This window comes from Chinchilla lanigera, unplaced genomic scaffold (genome assembly GCF_000276665.1).
Source record: "Chinchilla lanigera isolate Chin_1 unplaced genomic scaffold, ChiLan1.0 scaffold00014, whole genome shotgun sequence".
NCBI lineage: Eukaryota > Metazoa > Chordata > Mammalia > Rodentia > Chinchillidae > Chinchilla > Chinchilla lanigera.
The window spans coordinates 13,923,300-13,937,910 of NW_004955415.1; the positions used below are offsets into that span (position 1 = coordinate 13,923,300).

General features: G+C 38.2%; 1 protein-coding gene across 4 annotated transcripts in view; it reads left to right on the forward strand.

The window, feature by feature from the left end:
• Nucleotides 1-14,611, forward strand: part of Ptpra (protein tyrosine phosphatase, receptor type, A) — a 147,135-nt gene that overhangs the window by 103,366 nt on the left and 29,158 nt on the right. For all 4 annotated transcript variants that reach the window (XM_013512312.1, XM_005380770.2, XM_005380771.2 and 1 more), the window contains 2 exons: nt 12,347-12,437; nt 13,446-13,522. In XM_013512312.1, coding sequence (XP_013367766.1) covers nt 12,347-12,437; nt 13,446-13,522 — 168 coding nt within the window. The remainder of the gene's footprint in view (nt 1-12,346; nt 12,438-13,445; nt 13,523-14,611) is intronic.

The following is a 14,611-nucleotide window of genomic DNA, read 5'->3' on the forward strand; positions in this document are numbered from 1 at the left end:
ACAGAGCCTGCCTGACAAGCACAAGGTCATGAGTTCGGTTCCCGGTACCGGAAAAAACAAAACAAAACAAAACAAAAACAATAAATGGGTCATAGCAGAATACTGACATGCTGTCTCCAAAACCCAAAGTGACCCAGCGAGCATTCCTCCTCCCTTGTATTGGGAGAAGGGTAGTGGAGCAAGGAACAGCAATTTGTCCTTTATTTTGAAGATTTACTGGCATGCTGCAAACCTTTGACCTTTAGAAAACTTGTTTGAGGTGGCAAGCCGCTGCTATTTTATATCTGGCATGTATATCTAAGGAACATAATTCCTATTTTTCAAGTTCTTTCGGCTCAACGTCATTAGCGTGGTTGTAAGGGTGATACCCTATAAAACAGTGAGATGAAGCCCTGATGAACCAGATCACAGCACAGAGAGGTCAGAAAGATTTGTCCATGAGGCAGCTCCTTTCACACGAGGAAAACTGCTTCAGGTGGTTTGTGTAACATAAAAAGAACATATACTTGACCCCTTACTAGGAAGATTCCAGGTACTTAGAAATTATATGTTCATAGAAGAAAGAAGAGTTACTAGGAAAGCAACTGCAAGCCTACAGGTCCTTTTTATTCCATTTACCATAATCCACTGAGTTTCTTTTGTGTTAATCTGTTCGGTGGCTTTCAGGAGAGGTAAAATAGTTATTGAGCACTCATTCCTTGCCATTGCTGAATTCAGAGATGTCATTGGAGTATCTCATCATTGTTCACTATATTATCTAGCTTGGCCTCAAACTCTTACGCTCAAGAGGTCCTCCAGCTTTAGCCTCCTAAATGCCTGGGACCACAGGAACATGCCACCGCACCGAGCTATTCTGCAGCTTTTAAGTCTTCTGTAGCACTTAAGATCTCTGCTAGTCAGCTAAGGACTTGGCATTTTGATAAAGAGAGATCACTGCTCCAGAAGTTTGCATTTGCTCTTTCTTTTCTTTTTTTTTTTTTTTTTTTCTTTTTCATTTTCTCTTTCTATAATGGCCTTTATCCAGGGAATTAAGAGAGCAGTGTGGATATTCTGCTTGTATCTCCTAATATGAGGACAGTTCACACCAAAATTCTTTCCATTCTTACATACAATGGTGTCTTGGGTTCCCAGGAACGTTACTGTAAGACCAGAACCCAGTAAACCCCAATGCATTTTCCTTTACCCAGTACAGTTACCATAATAAATGATTACAGATTCTTGCAGGAAAATGAAGAGGAAGGTTGGTGGTATATGAGTGTTGATATACTATGGTTTGTTTCTTCCTCACAAGTGCCTGGTCTTCCTCTTATTAGGGTTCTGGGTCAGTGAAATGATAGAAGGCTAGGAATTGAAGGAGAGAGGCCCTTTATAAAGCATGCTAGTCTCTTGGGTGCACTCAAGTAAGCTTGTGTGGCTGCCTCCTATTTCCATCATTCTGCAAGATGCTAGTGCTGTCCTCATGAGTGTAGGCCCTCCAGCAAGGCACATGTATAGATCTTATTCAGGACCTAGTGAAGGTGTCTATAGAAAGGTTGAGCTTCTAAGAGCCCATATAATACTCTGATCTTGTCTACTTTGTGCCAAGAGTTTCCTGCCTTAAAAAAAAAAATGAACTCAGTTAAATTAAGCAAAAAACAAACAGTTATTATTGGGAAGAACTGGAGGAACTGGGAGAATCAAAAGACGAGACCAAGCTGCCTTGATGGCTCTAGGGCTTGCTTAGGGAAGCCTCTGCTTTTGCCAGTTTTCAAAATCCTGGGGAAGAGAATCTGATTGGCCCAGTGTAGGTGTCTTAGTCATTTTCCTTGTTACTGGGACACAACACCACAATATCCAATACTTGCAACTTAAAGGAGAGGTTTATTTTGGCTCTCAGTTTGTAGAGGCCTCAATCCATAGTCCAGTAGCTCCAAGGCAGGACAGAAGGGCATAGCAAAAGGATATCTCCCTATATCATAGCACCCAACAATAGTGGCACAGTGACCCACCTCATCTACCAGACCCATCTCCTAACAACAAGTCAGCTGTAAACCACCATAACCCAGTCACCTCCCCAAAGCCCCACTTATCATCACATGGGGCTGTGGGGGAAACATCTAAATATAAACTGTAACAGTAGGTCAGATATGACTCTCACCCTAGGCAGAGAAGAGAAGGAACATTACATAGGACAAGCATACTAATTTTAAATAATAAAATAATATTTTTATAATCCATCAGGTGAGGAAGGCCTTCTTCAGCAAAATACATGATTTAGGTACCAAAATAAGAAAGAAAGTTAATACATTAAAATGTTAAGTAGTCGTCAAGTATCCACTTTAAAACGTTGTATTAAGTGGCACATGCTATTGTACATAGTTATATGACAGTGTGTGATAATTTGATAAATTCTTACAGTGTGAAATGTGACCACTGAGGTGATGAGAATTTTTTGTGCTGGGAGCCTTCAAGCTCCTTTTTAAGCTCCTTTTTGCTAGTTATTTTAATGTATATAATTGGAGGTTTTTTTCTTCAATCAGACTTGACTGGTACATTTTAGATATACATAATGATCACATCCATCATAGAGAATTGGTACCTGTACATGATACTATTATTGTTATAAATGATAAAAAACAAAATAATTTTTAAAATGTTAAACATCTCTGACAAATGGTACCATAAAAAATTGGCTAACTGGGAGAACTTATATATCTGAGATAGACAAACAAGTTTCCGTACTATATAAAGAGATTCTGCAAACCTGTGAGAAAAATGTAAATAATCTAGTGGAAAATTGGCAGTGTACAAAAGAAATATAAATGGTCTATAAACATGAAAAGATTAGTGCTAGGTGTGGTAGCCCATGGCTGTAATCCCAGGTACTCAGGAGACTGAGGGAAGATGTTCCCAAGTTGAAGGCTAGCCTGGACAACTTAGGAAGACCTTGTCTTGAAATGAAAATTTTTTTTAAAAGAGCTGAGAGTTGGGTGTGGTGATGCATACCTGTAATCCCAGCACTTTGGGAAGCTAAAGCAGAAGGATCTAAATCCAAACCCAGCCAGAACAAGTTAGACTCTGTCTCGAAATTTAAAGAGGGGGTGGGGTGGTAAGGTATGCAGCTCAGTGCAGAGGCCTTGAATTAAAACTCCAGTATTGCACAATATAAAAAATAAAAAAGGCTGAGGATGTAGTTCAGTGATAGAACACTTGCATAGCATGGGTTAGACACCCAATACCACTCAAAGAAAAAAGGAAAAAGGATCAACTATATCTTGTAATCAAGAAAGTACAGATGAAAAGTAAACATTATTTTGGCCTATCCGATTTGAAAATTTTAAAAGGTTGGTATCAAGTATGAATAAAAGTAGGGGATTACAGATACCCTAGTACAGAAGTAAAGAGAGTTTAAATTGGTATATATAATATTCGAAAGATGATTTAACAGTGTCAACCAAAATTTAAATGCTTACACTATCTGATTTAGCTTCTTTTGTTTTTTTGTTTTGTTTTTGTTTAGTTTTGTTTTGAGATGGAATCTTGCTTTGTAATTCATACTGGTCTTGAATTCTATGTATCTCATGCTGGCCTCAATCTCAGGGTTATGCTCCTGCCTTGGCCTCTGGAGTGCTGGGAGTGCAGTTGTGCATCACAGTGCCCAGCTGTTCTAGCTTCTAAAACTCTGTTTAACAGAGGAACTTTCATATAGACAGATATGTACAGTGTTACCTCAGTTCATGAACTTAATTTGTTCTACAGTTTTGGAAAAGAGGGCCACATTCATGTATGTGCAGGAAAGATGTCCATGGTCGTATTTGTCACCTAGTGCAGTTTGCAAACAAAAACAAAATTTTGCCAAATACTTTTGTTGTTTTTTTCTTTTTTTTTTTTTTTTTTTTTTTATTCAGTTTCACTTTAAATGTTCATTTGTGTCAAAGTCACAGCTGCCATTTAAACTTTCCAAATGGATTTTGGTACATTCTGAAAATTGTTTTCTAAGTTACAATTTAATCCACCAAAACACAGGGTCACAGCTCTGGTATACTTTTTCGTGGGACTTAAGAAAGATGAACTGTTTAACAAATTTCTAATGAATATATAAAAGGAAACAAATCAGTTCAATGTTCTTTATTATCTAGTCCTTTACATTCACTTTATATCATTCAAAAAATGAAACATTTCAAAGTACATTTCCCAGTTCTTACATTTTTAATTCAAAGTACAAATGCTTCTGTTTGCAAGCCAAGTTATTTGCAAACAAAAGCATTCATGAACCAAGATACCACTGTATTTATACAAGCGTGTACATTACAAGCTGGGCGTAGTGGCACACATCTGTAATACTAGCACTGGGAAGACTACAGCACGAGGATTGCTATGAGGTCGAGGCCTGCCTGAACTACACAACAAGACCCTATCTCAGAAAACCAAAACAAGAGTATATATTACAATGCTTTTATTGGTAATAACAAGTAAAATAAAATAAAAATTAATTTCTACCAAATTAATAAAAATTAATTAATTAAAAATTAATTTCTACCAAATAGCAGAATGACTAAATCATGTCATATATCCATTATGAAATTCTTCTGTACCATCATTAAAATAATGTATTAGCTGGGCATGAGGCACATGAGTCCCTAATGCTCTGGGAGGTTAAGATTGGAGGATCACAAGTTCAAGCCCAGGCTGAGCAATTTAGTGACTTGACAAGACCCTGTGTCAAAATAAAGGACTGGGGACATAGCTCAGTGCAAAGGCCCTTGGCTTAATCCCCAGTATCACAAGAAATAGAAAAAAGTATTGATGAAGATATGATATATTCAGTGATACATTCATACTTACGTTTATAGCTGCACAGTTCATATTCGCTGAACCATGAAGCAGCCTATATGTCTATCAACAGATGAATGGATAAAGAAAATGAGGTATTTATACACATTGGAGTACTGCTTTTCTATAAAGACGGATAAATTTGAGTCATTTGTAAGAAAATGGATGTACCGTGTATCCATAGTGTTAAATGACATAAATTAAACACATAAGCTTAAAAATGATATGGTTTCTTTTATATGAGAAACCCAAAGTATAGATAAAACACAAAAGATAACTAAAAGGATATAGGGAGATTTTTGACAAATGGGAAGGGGACGAAGAGATAGAGGGAGAAGGGAAGGGAAGGAAGAGGATGTAAAAAGAATTAAGATATGTCATGTGTATGTACCAACTCCCCACAATAAATGTATTCATTATGTACCACAAACATGTACTAAAAAAAACACATTGCAAATAAACACAATCCCATTTTTGTTTTTAAAAATATCTACAAATACTTGCATATGTTTGGGTACACTATTGCATTGTTGTTGGAGTTTTTTCTTTTTGTTTCTGAGACAGAGTCTTGCTGTGATCCACCTGCCTCAGCCTCCCAAGTGCTGGGATTACAGGCGTGCACCACCACGCCCGGCCTGGTTTTTTTTGTGGGGGGTGGGGCTGCTTTCTGGTTTTTTTCTTAATCTAGAAGTAACTGCAAATTAATAAGTCACTACCTACAAGGGATTGGAAGACAATTGAGACATGACAGTCAGCTTCTGCTTTCTACTAAATTTTTGGATTATCTTTTACAACAAATATATTATTTTTATAATATACTTTAAAAAGCAGGGTGGGCTTTTTTTAAAATATGAGAAATAAAGCTAATGGGCCATGGTATGCTTTGGTGGATATATAGCATATTACTGTTCCTCACTTGACTGTGCCAGGAGACTGTGACCAGGTTGCTGTGAAAAGGGATATGTCCAAGTGGATTGTTTTTCTAGAAAGAAATTGGACCATGGTGTGAACAGCTGAAAGGAACAATCTGCATAGGGCATGACAACTGTTTTCAGATATTTGACAAGCTAAAAGGATTTCTGTGAATCCCCACCAGGAGTGTAAGTTGCAGGCTATGGCTTTTATCATACTGTGTAAGCTGCAACTTTTTATTCATAGCTTTTGTTTTAGGAGGAATCATTGGATTTAATAGAAACACTTGAGAAAGCCACTTACTGAGGTTCCTAAAACATGCTCAGAGTTTAAGGAGGGGTATAGAGGGTAAACTTTGCTTAGCTCCTTAGAGGAAAGGAATAAGAGAAGAGAAAGAGGTGGAACCAGTGAAGTAGCCAAAATCTGTGCATGGTGAGCCTAACCTCCTTCAGAACCCCACATTTTTAGCAACACAGGTTAATTCTTGGATTTCCAAGTGAGAATGGCTTGTATATGTCATCTGGTGATGGCACTGAAGGGACATCTGAGAGAAAGAGTGAAAAAGCTTGATGAGTTGTCTCCTGATAAATGAATCAGCGAGTATCCTGTGGGAATTAGCAGGAACTGTGACAAGGGTTTTGGCGTTCAACATTCCAAGGAATTGGGGGTTCCGGCTTTGCAGGGGGCAGAGAAGGCAGCAGCTGACTGGGTTTACACTATACAAGGGAAATGGAAAAGAAGTTGTGTATCTGGGTTTTGTGTTCTTTTCAGCAGAACTTTTCCAAGAACTAACTTGGAAGGTAGTATACTTCCCACCACTGCAGAGTGTTTGTGCACTGAGGACTGATGGGTGAGAGTATTTGAAAGAGGTTTCAAACCCAAAAGTGAATGATATTCTGTGTATTCTGGAGCTCCTAAGCAGCACACTGAGACAAGGGGGGGAAAAGGCAAAAGGATTGCAAAGGCAGAGACAAAATATGAATTTTTCACTAGGAGAACATTATCTTCAGAAAAACTCAGAAACTTACCAGATAACTTATTAGAATTAGTTACTGTAGCAAGATTGATAAGATATAAAAGCAGCATAAGAATTAATGCATTTCATGTAGGCCACAAACAGAAAATCTAATAATCCTTTTTAAAAGATACCATTTACAGTAGCATCCAAAATGTAAAGTACTTAGGAATATATTTAACAAATATTCATAAAATCTTGACAGAAAATTATAAAAAAGTTTTAAAACATTAAAGGAAAACAGCATAAATTAGTGAAGAGATAGGGTCAATGCATTAGAAGGCTCAGTATTGTAAAAATGTCAATTCTCCCCAAATCGATGCATAGATTCAATGCAATTCCAATAAAAATCCCAACAGGTGTTTTGTGGAACTTGACAAGCTGATTCTAAAATTTATATGGAGGAGAAAAGATCCAAGAATAGCCAAGACATTCCCGAAGAAGAAGAACAAGGTGAGGAGATCTGCCTTACCAAGTGTAAAGTTACTATAAAATTTTAGTAATTAAGACAGCTTTATATTGTCACTGGGATAGATAGACTGACCAGTGAAGTAAAGCAAAGATCCCAGAAGCAGATCTGTATATAATTGGAAACCTACTTATGACAGAAATGCTCTTGCCGTTTTGGTTGGGGAAAGAATAGCCTTTATAATAAATAGTGCTAGAACAATTGGACCAACCCTATGCGAATAAATAAAATAGAATATTTGTCTCACACGAGATACAAACATCTATTCCAGCTGGTATGATCACTGACATTTAAGGAATAGAACTACAACATGTAGAGACCATGATGTAGGAAAATATATATTTCTACCTCAGTAAGAAAGGATTTCTTAAGTCTTAAAGGGAAGCATTGATGAACTTGACTGTATGAGATTGAAAAAGTCTGTTCATCAATACTATAAAGATTTGAGGGCAAGCCACAAACTTGGTAAAATGATAAAGGATGAGTAAATGTCCAGAACATATAAAGAACTATAGATTATTCAATAAATCAGTAGAAAACAGGGAAAATGCTGTACTAGGTATTTCGTAGGAGAGGAAATCTTTTTTTAAAAACAGTAAACTGAAAAGTGATGAGCCACATTAATAGAGAAATGTAAATTAAAACCACATTTAACACATTTCTGACAATAACCAATGTTGATAATACAGAACAGCCTTTAGTATGGCTTGTGGGGGTATAAACTGGTACAGCTACCGTGAAAAACAATTTGGTCTTATCTGCTAAGATTAAAGAAACATCCCAAATTCTTGTATTTGTGCATGAAAAACACATACAAATTCATGCTCAGAGCAAGATTGTTAACTGTAAACAACCTGTTCATCAGTAGAACAGAAAAATCACTTTTGTTAATGGTGTCAAAATGGAGCACTAAAATAAGCAAACTTAGCTACACATGATAACCTGGATGAAGTTTAAGAACATAAGGTTGGGGGCTGGAGATATAGCTCAGCAGTGCATTGCCTGCCTGGCAAGCACGAGGTCCTGAGTTCAATTCCCAGTAAACTGCCCCCCCCCCCGCTGCCACACAAAAAAATGGTTGAAAAGGATATAAGGTTGAGCAAAAACAAGTCACCACTTGACTTACGATTGCATTTTTATCAAAAAATAGACTGTAATATATTAAGGATGCAAAAATATATAGGATACTAAGGTAATAATGAACACAAAATACCAATTTTGCCTGTGAAAGTAGAAGAAAGAGGACGTAAGAATCTAAAGAGAACTTCCAAGTTAAGTTGAATGGTGTATGGTTTCTTTTAATAAATAAATTTGAAAAAATTTCTGAAAAGCTTTTTGGTGTGTGAATACTTAGCCTTGGTTCTAGTTAAGGCTTGAACAAGAGAGGAAATGGTGTTGGTGCCACCTAGTGTTCATAGAGAATTTTACATCTAAGCTGGTTCAGCTGCTCATTCCCAGTTCAGAGCCAGGTTTTTTAGAGTAGAAACTAAAAACTAAAAGCAATAGGATTCCCCTCGTTTTCATCTGTGACATAGACTCTTCAGTCTAAACCTTTACATCTAACTCTTTGTTCTCTAGGGCAAGCCCTGCCTTTTCTCCTGCTAATCAATGGCTTATCCGTACTGACTTTCCTTTTAGGAGCCTTAGTGCACCTGGAGAGCTAGTTTTCCTTCCTTGTGACTTGGGAAGTGAGAGATGCTGATAGGACTGTGAGGTGGTGGTCACTGTCATCCTGATCCATCTGTTTGAAGACTGTTTTCAAGAGTGTTGTGTCACTTCCTCTGTCTATATTATTTTAAAGGAGTGTACAGGAATTTTAGAGAAGGGATGTGCCTTTGGATCCATTCTGAGGGCTTAAAAAATTGGCATTTTATCCTCCTCTGTAACAGGATAGGAACCTGTGGAAATCTACCATAAGTGAAGAAAGAGAAGGCAAACTGTGAGTGAATTGGGAAATTCAAATCTTAATTATTCCTCTGTTCCATGTGTGAGAACCCAGCCCCAAACACTCTCTCCTCCCTTTATGTGTTGACCGCATGGGTTCAGAGGGAATTGCCCATGCAGAACTTCAGGGTTTTAACTCCAAAAGGAAAATCTCTTGAATAATTGAAGGTAGATGGACTGTGGGACCCTACTTTCCCTTACTTTGGGGTCTTTCATTTTAATTTCTTCTATTCACATGCTGGTTTCCAAGATGCATATTTGCTCCTTTCTTAAAGCCCTTGCTTCCATCTGGCAAAACTGGTTGTTTGGGCTGGTGTTTCCTTAGTGTATCAGAGTTTTTGGATGATTAAAGCCAGAAATCTGAGAGTTGTCTTTCAGTACTGATTTTGTCTCCCCAACCACCTTTTTGTCCACCCATCTCTTAACTACATTGATTCTAATTCTAGAATATACCTCAAATGCGTGCATTTCCCTACACTGTCATCTTTCCATGCCTCTGTTCTATGCTTCAGTTCTTGCCTCTCTTCAGTCTTATTTTCCACATAGCAACCAGAGTGATTTTTTAAACTTTTATTTTATTAGTATATGTGTGTAGTACATACTGCTTACATTTCTTGTGGGAAGTTCGTACATTTACGCAATACATCACAATTCCTTGTTTCATCCTCTTGTTCCTGAGAATGAATCATTGTTGTTGCTTTGAAGCAGGGTGTCATGTAGCCCAAGCTGGCCTTGAACTTGCAGCCATCTTTCTGCCAGCCTCCTGAGTGCTGGAATTACAGGTGTGCACCATCACACCTGGCCACAGCATTCTTCTTTTTATTTCTTTTCGTTTTTCTTTGGTTTGTTTTTTTGTGGTTTTTTTTTTTTTTTTTTTCCCTGTCTTTTTGAGACAGGATCTCACCATACAGTTCAGGCTGGCCTTGAATTCACTTTGTAGCCTAGGCTGACCCCCAACTCGGTGATCCTCCTGCCTCAGCCTCCCAGGTTGTAGGATTACAGGCATGTGGCACCATGCCCAGCCTTCAGAGTAATTCTTTGATAAAAATTGTATCACACTTTTAAAACATTCCTTAGTTTCCCCATGCATTTAAAATCCAAACTTCCTATGCAAGGTCCTACATGGAAATGAATGATCTACCTACCTTGCCAAGTTCATCTCTCATTCCTCTTGCCATCCTCACCAATCTGACCTTGTGCTTGACCCCTCACTCACCTTTCAGTTCCTCATACAGCTGAGCCTTCTGCCTCGGAGGCCTCAGGATGTTACTTACCTGCCTACCCTTAAATTCTCCCTGATACTATCCTATTCTTTCATTACATTTATCACAGTGCGTAATTATGTTATTTGTTTTATACCCACAAGTTTGTATTGTCATTGAGGGCAAGAACAGTTTTGTATTTGATTCACAGCTGTTTGCTCTGTCCCTAGCCTGGTACTTAGCCTGAGAGATACAGAGTGTATATTTGTTGAAAGAATGAATAAAGAGCAATATATGAATCATAGTTTACTTAACTATTCCCTGCTGCTGAGTCCTAAGGTTATTCTCAGTTTGGAGTCATTATAAATAACAACATAGTAAATTATTTGAATATAAAGATTTTTGTTTCCTCAGTGTAGATTCTCAGAAGTGGAGTTTTAGATCAAGGGTATGATTTTTTTTAAGACTCATAAAACATGTTGCCCAATTACTTATTGTCAGACTTCTCATCCAACTCTGTCCAGGGTGAGCAGATCCCCCGAACCAGGTGCCGGCAGATGTATAAGAAAAGTAAGAAAAAAATCAAACCGAGAGCCAAAATTCTGTGATCAGGTGCTAGCACCCTCTAGGACTCACTGACTCCTGATTACCATCTTCAGTAACCTTTTATTCAGAATCCACCCAGGAGGCAGCAGAGGAATAATTGGAGGATATCAACTGTTTTAGCAAGGACATTACAACTCAATTATCATAGGAATGCGACCTGACCAGTAAGCCATCATGTTATCTTCCTTTTGCCCATATCTCAGCAAAGCATCTAGTATTGATCCTGGGGCTTACAATGCTTATGCTAGGCTTCCTCCAGAACCCAACAGTCGTGGCTTGGTCAGGCCTCAGGCAATACACAAAATAGTAACTAAAGAATGTCCTTCTCCACAACTTACCAGAGGCTGTCCAGGTTGGAATTTAAAATTGCCCCCCACCTTTTTGCTTTCTTTTTTACTATGTAGGGCATATGAAGGAGAACAGTTCAAATAAAATGTAGCTTCTCCTCTCATAAATTTCATTTATTGAATGTTTCTTTGTGCCACACATGAGATTATCCCACTTACTCCTTTTGATATTATTACTCCAGTGTTACAGATAAGGACACTTGGGTCTAGAAGGTTTGATGAATTTGTTTAAGCTGATGCAACCCAGGCTGTCTCATGTCAAAACATTTTATGCTTGCCCACATACTTTGCTGTGCTAATGTACATTTACTCTAAAACTGTTGCACATTCAGTCTCACCTCATACCACTTTGCTTTCCACCTGCTGCATATGTAAATCCCCCCCCCTTCCACCCACCAGTCCTTGTTTCCCCGCCACACAACCTTAGAGGCGAAGTGCCCTGTCCCTCTGTGAATCCTTGGGAGAGTGTTCCTCTGTAAATCCCTTTTTTGAAAAAAAAAAAAAAAGACTTTAAAAATAAATGTTTAAAGGTAGATCATGTAGAGGCCTCTCAGAAACAATTAATATCATTCATTGGGAGGGCAAAATCACACAAAGTCATTTTGGAGCCACAGTGTAAAAAGCTGCTCCACATGGCCAAGTGGCCCAGCAGGACCTTCTGTGTGGTTCTCTGAGGTGCATCTCATCTTTGCATAGTGGTTAGCATGAGAATGAATGGCCCATTTTTTTCTGTTATGTCACCCACTGGTTTTCGTTTTAACCCAGCATTGAAACCACATAGAATGTGCTGAGCTTATACTGTAGTAGCAGGAAGGGCATTTTGCCTTCTGGGGATTCTTGGTGTTAAACTCTAAGGAGCTTGCAGCTAAGTAGGGGAGAGATACATTCTTTGTTAAGACTGCAGATATTCATCTGGGTCCATGCCCTGTTTTTCAAGAAAAGGTAGGACTTGCTACCAGTTCAGGGTTTAGTACAACATTCTGCATATTTAATATTTGTTCATGTTAATAACTCTTCTAATTTTTCCTTAACCTTTTAGGCTCTCCCTGCTTGTCCTATCCAGGCCACCTGTGAGGCTGCCTCTAAGGAGGAAAACAAGGAAAAAAATCGATACGTAAACATCTTGCCTTGTAAGTGTTTGTAGGGCTTTGGGATGTAAACTGAAACTACATATCTGGCCAGATTTTCTGAGGATGGGAAATCTTGTAATTTTTCACAGGAGGGCAGTGGCTTGAGTAGAAGACTGCAAGAGCCTTTATGTGACTCCTCTGGCAACCCCACAGAGTTAGGGTGGTTTGTTAGAATTTTTGCTGCAGCCCTAGTTTCTAGGAGGCCAAAGAGAGCAGCTTCATAGTACCAGACGGGAAGTACATTGCTGGGGTGGTAGTTTCTGTAGTTCTCTTTTTTTTGGTACCAGGAATCGAACTCAGTGCTTGCCAGGCAGGTGCTTGTGCCACTGAGCTATATCCCCAGCCCCTTGTGTGGTTCTCTGTGAGAGAAATTACAATACAACGTTCTCTTCATAACCTCTTCCTAGAGTTAGTCTTTGCTAATGAATTGGTCTGTCAGGTAACAGATATTTTTGTAGGCCAGTAGTCTCTAAAATAGGATATGCATAATCTAGCGAGGTGTGAACTTTATTTTTATATTTACTTTTTGTAAAAAATTCATCTTTTAAAAATTTTATGTTTTGGGATACATAATTACATTAGTACTTGTGTATAACTTATCAATAAATGAACGTATATCAGAGATACCTGCTCAGATTTTTAGGGTAGAATTGAGACCAAGAAAAATTTGAGACATCACCAATACTGAGCATTATGTTTTATATATTTTAAAATATAATTGATACAGCATATACGTTGTTCTTTTTTCTTACAATATATTATCGATTCGTCTGTCAAACAGTTTCCTTTTTATTGACTTCTTAGTGTTTATGTATGGCTATTTAGTTCTCTTTTGCAAGTTGGGGTATTTCCAAATTTGGGACATTACAAATAATGTTGGAGTGACCCCTTGATAGATGGATATCATAATACATATAGAACTACAGATATCTTAACTACAGACATCTCAGGAATAGTGAGACATAAAATTGGATCTATTAAAGTAGTAATTATTGTTTTTATTCCTAGATGACCACTCTAGAGTACACCTGACACCTGTTGAAGGGGTTCCAGATTCTGATTACATCAATGCTTCATTCATTAATGTAAGGAACTCTTGCATTTGTCATTTATGCCCCTGAAAGACCATTAGCTACCATCTGATCACTCCTTTCCAGCCATATGCTAAGAAGGATATTTGTCATTTCAAGTTCTCCCTAAAAAATCTGATTTAAGTGACTGGATTTTTTAAAGTTCAATCAAATAGTTTAAAATATATTCTTTTGTTTACTCTGTCATCATCTCCAAAGTTTCCCCCGAAAAATTTTGAATCTGTATGTTTTTCATTTAAAGTTCTCTATTGAGCTTATTTAAATAACTATGAACAAAAGTAGGCCTTGCCCTCAATAGTAAAGACAAGGAAGAGTAGAACAAAAATATCCGACACCAAAAAAAAAAAAAAAAAAGAATATCTGACACCAAGTAAGTCTGGTTAATTATATCTGCTGTGAAGCTAGGCCTAAGGAAAGGAAGTGAGTCCAGGCACCATGGAGTGGTAGTGACAGGCAAGGGGAGATAAGGTCTGTAGTCTGGGAAATACAAAGTCAGTTAACCTGAGTTTTTTTGTTCTGGTTGGTTTGTTTGTGACAGGTTCTCACTGTGTAGTTCAGGCTGGCTTTGAGTTCACTGTGTATCCCAGGGTGGTCTCGAATTTGAAGTGATCCTCGTGTCTCAGCCTCCCCGGTGCTGAGATTATAGGAGTGTGCCATCATACCCAGCCCAGTTAATCTGATGTTGCTCACAGGAGAAGATGAACGGGCAGTGGCACACTTAGCAAGTGAGCTTCTCAAAGCCTGGAGTCTTAGGAAGAACCAGTTTCCTCACTCTACTTTGATGTCTAAGAGTGTATAGGTTTGTTTAAAATGTTTCTTTTTACGGGTTAGGTACCACCTAGAGACAGCTAGGATTCAGCTTTCAGAATCCATAGACATTTCAGGAGCTAGAGAGCCACATTTCATCTTTGACCATAACACAAGATCCAGAGTTTTGCCTGTTACATTACTTTATTGTAAAGCATGGTGGCACATACCTGTAATCCCAGTACTCAGAAGGCTGAGGCAGGAGGATTGCTGTGAGTTCAAGGCCAGCCTGAGCTGTAGTTCAAGGCCAGCCTAGAGTACATAGCAAGACCCTGT